The following is an 11,147-nucleotide window of genomic DNA, read 5'->3' on the forward strand; positions in this document are numbered from 1 at the left end:
GATGCTAAAGTGAGGGGGAGGAGGTCAGATGGAAGCAGTGCTCTGCAGCGGCCAGCTGCGTATCCGCCTTGTGTCTTCAAGCCAGGGAGGCAGTAGACTTTCAAAGAGGCTGGCAACAGCACCAGCCCAAAGAGGCATTCCCAAACTTGCTGTGTGTGGGACAGGGTCACGTTTTAGTCCACTTGTTGTTTTTAATGCATACAGCAAAGTCTTTGCTCCTGACACCTGAGATCCTAAACGTGGTTGCCATTTATGTTTGTGCAGATACCTGCTTCCCATGGGTTCAGCTACTGAAAAACTTTTCTTAACTTTGCTCTACATCTGAAACTTCTGGTAGCTCATTATTAGATTCTTGTATCTCATTAGCCCAGCTTGGTTGTTTATTCACAGTTATCTTAAAACAATCCTGAAATGGCAAAAAATAAAAGATTCTGCGGCAGGAAAGAGGGAGGAGATGTATTTCAGGTAGCAAGAAGGGAGAGGAGTTCAGTATTTGAAGCTTAAAATCAGGGACAAGATAATATGAAACACCATAAATGTGGAATATTTAAGGATTAAGGGGTTCAACATTTATTTTTTTAATTTTTTTTAACCTAAACACTCTATGTGAACTTCATAATAACTTGTGTTGGCAGCACATAGCATTTTTCATGTGATCGTTTTATTTTTGTTCTTGGTAGAAACAGAAGTTCATTAGATCACATTACAAGTATGCAAAAGTCTACAGGGGCTTGATCAGGATAGTCTGAAACCACAATTTCTGCTTGTGTAATTCTTTATTGATCAGTTACTTTTTTTAATGCTCTGGTCACTATTTAAATACTACGCTATGCTATGTTATTTTGGTAGTTTTAATAATAACAGCTAGGTATAAATGCTATAAATAGTTTTAATAATACCATCCGTTTTCTTTTCTGAGTACATTTTCTTTGCTTTAAGCTGAATGACCATATTGGTTTTCCCCTCCCACATTCCAAGGAAGGGTTGCTGAGGCCTTTTCTCTGAGCGATGACCCTTTTTGGAAAGTGGTTGTAGCCGAGGATGCGGAAGAGCCCTTTGAATTGAGAGGGAATGTGAGCCGATCAGCTGGGCAGCTGGCTGGCTGCCGGGAGCCCTGCTCGCTGCGCGTAGGCTTAGTCATGTAAAGCCCCGCTCATTTTCCATGGCGAAGGTTGGGGCTGTGTTGGGTGTAGTCAAGAGTCAAAGGATATGGTGGTGTTGGTCCCAGGGCAGGAGTCGCCCACGCTGCCTAACGGCTGGCTGAAGTCAAAGGGCGCCACAGGCACGGCTTCCCTGTGGAAGCCTGTGTCGGGTATAGCGAACAGAGGCAGGACAGTCGCAAAGGAAGCCCCACCAATTCTACTGTTATTTTGAGCTGGACAGCTTGGCGGCCCAGTGCTCCACAGCCTGTTCCAAGCCTGTGCTAGTGTGTGTCTAATCTGACGAGCGATCATATAAATGGAGTGGAGGAGAGCCCTTCCAAACCAGAGGCAGCTCAGGATGGCACCTGCTGAGCTTTGATCCCTACCTAAGCTTAATTTCTCTTCTGTCATTTGGAGATATAAGAGTGGTACTTGCCTGTTTTGTACAGCTGATGTATCAGCTGATGTTTTTTAACTAGCACTGTTGTGCAAAAAATAAAAGGAAGCATACATTCAAGAGCTAGAGCTTCTGACCACAGCTGTCAAGAGTGACTAACACATTCGTCTCCTGTCCCCAAGGACCCGGTGGCAAGCATGTTAATGATGGCTCCAAGTTCTAAAGTATTAACTCATTGCCTCTAAGTAAAATACATGGGAGTGTGATTTACCTGAACAAGAAATAATGTTTCCAACCCCTTGTGGGGTACTGAAGCTGCATGGAGGTGACATTAATAAGTCATTTTTGTTGGGAGTTAAAGAAAGGACAGAGGATCTATAAGAGGGCAGATAGTAAGATAACAGAAGGAAGAAGGTTGTTATGTGTTAGTGGGAACAGTGGTCCAGATAATGATCTGCCCGTCTAATCATCATTCTCATTTTCCCCCCCTTGTCTGGCTTCAGAAACCTAAAAGCAAGTGTAGGTCACCTTGTTTAGCAGCTAGAGAGCAGAGAAATCAGGGTAGATGGACTTGTGGTGGGAAGCACCCCAAGGGGACAGCAAACTGAAAGGTAAGGCCACGCAGTGCTGGAGACTGGTGGGGTGCTGGTTGTGCAGAGAGATTTTAACTTACACACACACACTGATATGGCACTTTGTCGTGCCATCAGCAAGCCAAATAAAAGACAGACATGACTACATGGGAGGGCAGCTTTCTATTAGTGAATGGGCTGTAATGTCCCTGTAAAGCCACAGAATATGGTTATCATTGTCTAATAGAGGATACTAAGGGTTTTGGAAAAAAAAACAACAAACAAACCAAAAAACACCAGCTAGTTTTTTTGAGCCAGCTGGTTTTAAGCAGGCAACTTGTTTCTTTAACCCTGCCCCACAGTTCTTTGCCACTGTTGTGCCTGGGGCTGGTGGTTTAAGGAGAAACATGGGCAATGTACTGGGAGACTATCGTGGGTTTGCAAGCACCAGGCTCGCTGAGGAAGACTTCACTGAGGGGCCAGGTCTGGCAGTGGGATGTCGTAGCTTGAGGGCCAGGGAATGGGCTCTGAGGAAGGGGAAGGACCGGCAGCGCCTACGAAATCAAAAAGCAAGCTAATTTTTACACACTGCTGCAGTTTTAATCAACCCTCCTTGTCTACTGTCTGCTCCTTCTCAACTAACTTCAACCTTGTCATGATTAGATATCTGTATAGACTGTCCCTGGAGACAGTGAAGACAGAGAGATAGCTCCAGATTCATGTCATTTCTATTAAACACTTGACTTAGGTGGGATTATCCACTGGAGGAGCTTTAGGAGCTGAATATTAGACACAACTGCTATCTAACAACATGCTTATGGTTGCACTGGGTTCAGATAATGTTCACTTTCTAAGGGATTGAAAATATTTCTATTGCTCTTAAACCTAATTAAGCAAATCAAGGTTCTGAAGGTAGTTGAGAGCCAGGAGACTTTCTCTGACTTTTGATTTTACATACCTCCTTCTATATCTGAGGTGCCCAAAATTTACAAATTCAGTAACTCCGTGTATGACAGTGAGGTAGGGAAATGCAGCACTGTTCCTCTCATCATACGTGTACTCTGGGAAGCGTTATCAAATTGGAGACAAAAGGAAAATCCCCTAAAAAAATTGTATCTAGGTATAAAGCCAGAAAACAAAGGAAGTTCAGGGAAAAAAGAAAAAAAAGGGAAAAAGGGGCTTTAAATGAAAAAAGGGTGCTATGGTAGTGATTGTCTAATAGTTGATACAAATATGTATTTAAGAGGCAGGGTGTATTTAACTGCAACCCTTTGTGCCTCAGACTTGGTGTTTGTCAGCAGTGACACACCGAGTTGGGAAACTGAGGCTGGGGCAGCAGGAAAATTGCCAGAAACAAGGCAGGAAAGGGGCTTTAGCAGGAGAAACACAAGGAAAAAGCTAGATTGTAGATCCTGAGGAAGAAAAGCTGCAAAATTTGTCTAATTAAGGAATGTAGAACTAGACCAGGTGAGCTAAGGACGTTGATTTGCACATGAGGAGAAAGCAGAAGAGGCTTCACAAAAATAAAATCAGAGATGCAGGATGAAAACCAGGACAGAAGCGGGGAATGGGATTGGAAGGGCTCAGAGGGAGGGTTAGTGGTAAAGTCACATACTGTGGACCGTCCAGGGATGTTAAGAGTAGTATAGGTCCTAATGTTTGAGGGCAAATTTTTATTACATGTTGAGAGCCGTCACAATGGGGTGAAGGAGACTTGAAGCTAGACAGGATAGACTAGAGCATAGAGCTGAAGGATCAGAATTCATAGAACCTTTACGCATCCTGGAAAAAATATAGCTCAAAATACAATGCCAAAGAAACTGTTGTGACACAGAAACTGCTGCAGCTACAGTTAGCAGAACCTGACTGACTCCCTCTTTTTAAGAAGGTGGGTGAATGGATGGAATGATGGTTGGATGGATGGACAGACAGAGCGGGTTTGGCTTTGGAACTTGCCCCTTTTGCTTCCTGCTGTGCTCATACTGGTCATGATGAAAACATTGGCTTTGTCTTCAGTTGAAACCTTCATGCACATTAATGTTTTTTAAATAATGGATCATGCAGATCCTAATATGGGCACTAAAAACAAAGGCTGTACAAATAAATACTGGGAAAGGGCCCACAGCTTCCTGAAGACCGATAGCCAGATTTCTTTCTGCATGCCTTTTGCATCCTGTTGATGATATGACACTTTTTCCCCAGTAATGTCCAAGACACATACTGCATTAATCAGATAATGTAACTTTCCATGATCTAGCCCTAAGAAATGTAATTTAACTTCTTTTCCCTCTCTGACTCCCTTCGTCAACTGACTTTTTCCTAATGGTTTCTCCAACCCAAGAAATCTGGCAGAAGTTATTATATTGTTTTCAGAGCAATGTTAGCGGTGTGATTAACGTGTGACTTGCTTAATTAAGGCCTTGCTTTTTCAAAGGCTTGTCTGTGATCCATACTGCACTTGAGTCAGGTCTTGTGAAAGCCAGTGGGAGTATGGACACAAATACAGTTAAATCCACATATCTTTTAAGGATTTGGGTACCCAAGGATAGTACCCAAAACCAGCCTTAAGCACAAATGGCCGCACATTCCTTCAGCTTTGCAACAACTGCATGGAAATCAATAGGCGTGTTGAATGTGTGGTGCTAATATGGAAAAGAAAGGAATACATTCTTGAATCATGCAAAAATGCATTATCAATCCCTCCCCCCCCTCCGCCTCGTGTGGTGCGTTCCCCATACTGTAGCACTGGTCACGTTAGATACATCTGAAGACAGCTTGTTTCTTTTGTTGTAGTTGCAGGTGGAACTTGATCAGGAGTATCAAGACAAATTCAAAAGACTGCCCTTGGAAATTCTGGAGTTTGTACAGGAAGCCATGAAAGGGAAAATCAGCGAAGATGGAGACCACAGTTCTGCCCCCTCTTCCCTGGCATCTGACAGTGGAAAATCAAATCATAAACCTCTGCAAAGTGAAGAGGAATTGGAAGAAGAGAATCCAGAAAAAGTATTTGATACTACTTTTTAACTGCCCAAGCAACAATCAGTGCGCCAGGGCGCACCGCTCCCCAGCTGCCCATCTCCCTTCTCCCGATGTGAGCTGCCGCTGAAGAGCTTCGGGAGGCAGGAGGAATCTGCATTCAAGTGCACATTTCCCAAAAAGAACATTTTATAAAAAGTATCGTGCAAAGGTCTTCATTCTCATTCTTCATCTTATTATTATTCTAAAGCTTAGTGCAGCTGTAATGGGAAAATTAATATATTAACCATCCTCTCCTTTTTTTTTTTTTTTTTTGCCAATTTACTAGTACCTCCCTCTCCTCTGTGACTTAAAAGATAGGAAATAGTAATGCAATCAGTTTATGAGTTAATTTCCATTGCACTTCAGGACATACATCATCCAGACTGGTTGATTTGTGCATATTTATATTTTCCAACCAGTCCCCTTATCTGCCGTTCTAGAAGGTCTTCATTTTATCCCTAATTGTCTGGTTTGTCTTTAGTTTTCCCATTCAAATCAAATTTTATAAGACAACAGCCGTTGGGTAATTTTCTGGCCATGTTCACTGTTAAGAATGTTTAATGAAGACCAGTGTATTGTACAGAGACAAATGTGTGCAGATTTCCTTTTGAAGTGCCAGTGCAAAGTGCTCCAAACTAATCCAGATCCTAGAGAATATTATAACAGTACTTAATCATATTTGTTTCCTTCTTTATAACTGCACCTTGACAGCTGTACCATCATTTTACATTTGCACTGAAACCTTTAATCCTTTTTAGCTTTGCAAGCACTGGTGGCTTGCTGTCTTGATATTATGTTTATCACACAGAAAGAAATATATTTGCTGCTGAAAATTCTTGGAACTGTGGGGACAAGAGGAAAACAAAGAGAAGAACTCTGCCTGGAGAATGTTGGTGTCTGTGTACGTCTGTGTTTGTTACACTGTGTGAGTGCATATATGTTTGTATATATATATATATAGCGCTATATGTGCACACACATCCGTCTATATACACACACGGCATGTTTCTATTTGAAGTCAGCGGGGTCTTTTGGCCAAATGAAATGTTTCAGGGATACGTGAATAGAGAGAATCTTTATGAAAGCTAACATCTGGGTTATACTGCTATAAAATAGTCATCAAATCATAAAATTCTTTTTGTGGTGTTAGTGTTGTAAATCACAGTAGATTTAGAATATAAATTTGATATATATTTTGCAGACACAAAAGTATTGATTTTAAGTATCATATTTTAAGCTTACTGAATTTGATAGGATTATAAAATGTTTAGGACTACAGTATTTGAAATTTAACAGAATCTTCCATTATTTTTTAGTCTGAGGTTCAGTTTTACTAAGGTCTGAAATTTAAAAGCAAAATATAAAAACCTGATCACTGTTATTTAAAAAACGTATATTAATCTGTTTAACTGACTTCTTAAAATAAGAACAATCAAAATTAATGTACTGTATGATATGCATGAGAGAAGTAACAGCACATTTTGAGAAATTTGTATCAGATGACAGAGAGACTTTGTGAAAGTCAGGATATTTGAAGAGGTAAAGAAATGCTATTCCCTGGATTCCCATTCTAACAGAAGGAGGAACCATGAAACATTACAGACAGATTCTGATTTGTACCCAAGCCAATGCCTAACACTAAAGGCCTTTCCCTCAGCCGTGGTGAAGAGGCATCTTAGGGCAAAGGGTCAACTCGCTCAAAAGACAGAGATTTGTGTTAAGAGGCTTGATCCTGCAAACTCACATAAATGACTTTTCCTACACAGCACCAGGCTCAGCGCAACTCTTCTGGGGAATAACATTCACATAAATGTTTGTGAGATCGGGGCCTTACTTGATATTAACAAGCAATCAGAGAAAGCAGTCGATTACATAGGGAGGCATTTTAATACATCGTAACAACTAAGTTACTCTACTTCCCTTCCCTCAGGATTTTAGTACTTTAAAGTAACTTATTTTATTTAAATTTAAGCAATAAAATACAAATCAAGCTTAGGTTTTCAGTTAACTAATGGTTTGTATATATAAGTTCAAATCTTGGAAAACAAACAGTATTTTGATGTTTCTTTTTTAAACTTAAAGCAGAAAGAAAGAAAAATTGCACATTGTTTGGAGGTCATATTTTGGATTAAACTATTCTGGTTTATGATGATGAAATTAGTGAATGTGAAATTCAAAAATCTGACTTTCATCTTAATGCTAGGAAAGGTGAATCCTCTGTTAATCCTTGTTTTGCACTTTGAAATCAATCTAAATCACTCATTAAAAACATAGAGAGTCAACATGTAATGCTGCCTTTTATAAAGTAAAAATGACATATTGTCTAAATTATTTAAAAAAAACCCAAAACAGATAGCAGTGTTCACTATAAAACTTAAGACTATTGCATTATAAAAACCATTGTACAGTGCAGGCTTTCTGGTAGAATCTTAGCTCCTTTGAATTTCAGCGCTATGTTCCCCTGGACTTCAGCGGAGCCAGGACTTCACCAGAGTCTTCAAAGCAACTTGGGCAAATACCAATTAATCTTTTATTTATATTTAAAAATAAAGAAATATACTGGATGGATTAAATATACTATGAGCTGTAGTCATTTTACAGTACGTTTGTATTTGATCATTTCCTGTACTCACTTTTTTTTATATCTGTACAGTGCCACTTTCTGCAGGTGTAAGGTAGTGTGTAATACTGTACATCTTGCATTGTTCAAACTATTTCAGTGAAAACAGATATCATTTAATATTGATATTACTTGAACTAGAGTAAGATAATGAAAAAAGGGTCTTTATGATGTGCAAGTCTTGTGCCTTTTATGTATTTGCCTTGTTCCGTGTTGAATGTGTGGAAATGCTGTATCGTGGACTTTCTGCTGTATAGAATAGAGCTGTCTATATTAAACTAGGTCGTGCACTTCAGATATCTTTACACTACTGAAAATAGCTTGGTTTTGGCAGTATAAACAGAATTTTAAAAATTCTAATGAAGGCCAGACATTTTAGATTTAACATGTTCATAATTATGTTAATTAATGCTCATGTATTAGCTAAACATTCACTAAAAGATAACTAAAGGGACATCATTGCTTGCCTTTCTTTGAAATCAGTGTTGCTCTTGTACATTGTATTAATAGTGTCTGTGATTGATTAGTCCTTGATGATTTGCTTTCAAAGTAGGATGAAATATTTCAGTTAACATGTATATATTTTTTGGTTTCTCGATCTATGATTGTTTCAGAGGCATAATTCACATTTTTGTAAAAATTCTATGCAATTTTGTGGCATGATGTTTCTTCCACTTGTAATTTTATGTGCTTACATTACAGATCCAAAGGACAAATAAAAATTTCTTAACACAAGACGGTTGTTTCCTCTGTTCATTGACTTTAAAGCCTCAGTGGACTCAGGAGACCTTACTGACCTCGAAGCCCTTACCCTGTCCCCTTTGTTTCTGGGAAGGACAACGGGAAACCAAAAAAGTGCATGGCAGCTGATGCACCGGTAAGAAAATTTATTGGTTTACAGGACAGGCTTTTGTACAACAGCAATTGTGTGATTTTCAGCCATACCCTTAAACTGCTTTGACAAATTACAGCAGCCTTTCTTCTCTTCCCCTGCCCCAGCTGTTTCACTAATCATCTAAGCAATTATATATGTGCTGTGAAATGCACCTTTGCAGGGGCCTTCCACTGAGAGCACTGAAAAATAAATATATTCCTTTGGCTTTTGACTTTCCTTCCCCTATTTAATTTACAATGTAAAAAATTATCTCTGGGAGAAAAGATAAGCAGGTATATTAATCCAGTGTACTGAGGGATATACCTATTAAAATAAATAGTCTCCAAGGCAGCTAGACTCCAATTGCTCCCTAGGAGAGATGTGGGGAAATGGGGTCTGACGAGGGGGATGGACATGGCAGAGGGTAAAAGCAGGCAAGGAAGGGAAGAACAGAGTGGAAAGCCGAGCTGTGAATTTGACAGAGTAAGACTAGGACAAAATGGGGGAGGGGGGAAGGCACGAGTGAAAGAAAAGAAAACCAGGCACGTTCCCTTCCCAAAGGAGGAGCAGTGGGGTGTGAAATGAAGAGCGGGGTTGCGGAGGCCCCGTTAGCGAGCTGCCCATGGTGTAGCGAGGCAAGCGAGGGGAGGCAGATGGGACTGCGGGGCAGGGAGGCAGAGCAGTGGGGAGAATTTGAGGAGGACGAGGGGGAGACGGTGATGGCAAGCACAGGGGGAAAAGCCAGGAGGCCATGGGAAGGATCGGGAAACAACCCTTGGTTCCCTTGGGGCTCAGCAAGGCAGGATTCTCACAGCTGGCCAAGCAGACGACCTCAGCATTTTTTGTGCTTGAGCCACGGGAGACTGATTTGGCTGCTGAGAAGAGAGGGTGACAGACTGGGGTGTGTGGAAGAGCTATTTGGAGGCCAACCAAGGGGAAAATGGTGTCACAGAGGCCAGGCAGTGGGATCAGATCTGCTATGCAAAGCACGCCGGTTGGGTTGCTGAAGCTTCAAGTGGATTCTGCAAATGCTCCTCGTGATGGCCAGAAGAAAACCAGTCCCACCACAGCAGCCAAAGTCTGCTACTAGCAGCTGGGGACCGTGAACAAAGACTTCATTTTGCCCTCAAAGGGAACGCTTTGATAACAAGTGCCAATGTGAGGTTCCACCACAAATAATTGATCCTCAGCTTCATGAGCTTTACATTGTTTCCTTCGTGGTGATGCAGCTTCCAGGAGAAGGCTAGAGGGTACCCCGATCCAACTGAGATGTTGGGATGGGTGTTGGGGAATATCGCAGGAAGAGTTTGGAGCAGGTGAGCAGGCTGAAGGGCTGTACTAGCAGGCCTCCTAACATCTGGGCACACACTCGAACCCTACAAAATAATTTCAAGGGAAGCAGCTGTGCCTTTGGATGATATGAATGGGGGTTTAACCTACAAGGACTGAGCTCTGAGTGTGAGAGCTGAACAAGTCAAATCTGCCAGCCCTGGCTGAAGCAGCCAAGCTCATGAAACCACTAAATTTCAGCTGCAAAAATTCAGGTCAGCATTTCTTATTGACACGTTGGCTTCAGTGATTGCATTCGGCTTATCTGGGGGCTCACTCAAAGATTTCTTGCTTGCTCCAGTACCTATATGGGGATTACTAGAACCTAACTCTAAATCTCGCTTCTGATGTCAGGCATCAAGAAGCCAGGTAGCTTCTGGCTATGGTAGTGTTATCTAATGTGAAAACAGGTAATTCCTCTCCTGGATTTAGCCCTAACCATGCACAGAAGACACCTGCATGCCAAGTGAGACCAGGAAGTGAATGCCATTTCCCACAGAGTGGAAACAGTTAATGCTGACCCCACTTCCCAGCTCCACCCAGACATGGAGCTTCCCTAAATATGCACAGCAGGATTCAATTGGCCATCATCAGACCTAGGTCTTTCTCAGAGTGGTGGCCCTGCCCTTACTCTTCTCTTCTGTAAGGGCTTAGTAGGAGAAGGAAGAGCTACTTAGCAAAAGGGGCTAGTGCAGGAAATTGAAGCTATATGCCAAAAACAGCAGGTGATGGTCACTAGTGAAGTAAGCCACCTGTAGAAACATGGTCAAGGACTAAAAAAATAGTCCTCTAAAGAGAGGCTCTTGGCTAGTGTGCTCTGGTAGGACAGTCAATGGGAGGAAAGTCTTAGGGCTTATGCTGTTCTCCACAATGTTCCCTTTTACATCCACTTAAGTAGATGGATTTAGAGATTCAGTTCTGGGCTTCCTTGAGATCAGTATCATGGAGGCAGATAGAAAGTATCTGAGAGAAAAAAAACAAAGCCTGAAGAAAAGAAAATCCCAGGCGTTCAGCTTGCAGACAACAAAGGAGAAGAAACTGGAGGTAACATATTGACTATTATATAACTGATACAATTTTAAAGGGTTGGGGTTTGTGTAATGGTGGGCTGCAAAGCATGGTGAGGGGTGCTAATCATCTTGGATGGATCCCAACCAGAGCAGGTAGAAGGGCTTTAAGTAGAAATAGAGGAGAT

The 11,147-nt window shown here is 41.5% G+C and overlaps 1 protein-coding gene across 4 annotated transcripts in view; it reads left to right on the forward strand.

Annotated features, from left to right (window-relative positions):
* The window catches only part of PLCB1 (phospholipase C beta 1), a 289,951-nt gene extending 284,543 nt beyond the window's left edge, over positions 1-5,408 (forward strand). Inside the window, exon 30 of one of the 4 annotated variants that reach the window (XM_014966416.1) lies at positions 4,911-5,408. In XM_014966416.1, coding sequence (XP_014821902.1) covers positions 4,911-5,135 — 225 coding nt within the window. In that variant the 3' untranslated portion in view covers positions 5,136-5,408. Of the gene's footprint in view, positions 1-4,904 lie in introns of all 4 variants that reach the window. The other 3 variants (XM_014966418.1, XM_014966417.1, XM_014966415.1) reach the window with 3 other exon arrangements.
* The last annotated feature ends 5,739 nt before the right edge of the window (positions 5,409-11,147 follow it).

This window comes from Calidris pugnax, unplaced genomic scaffold, assembly GCF_001431845.1.
Source record: "Calidris pugnax isolate Ruff unplaced genomic scaffold, ASM143184v1 scaffold31, whole genome shotgun sequence".
NCBI classification, from domain to species: Eukaryota; Metazoa; Chordata; class Aves; order Charadriiformes; family Scolopacidae; genus Calidris; species Calidris pugnax.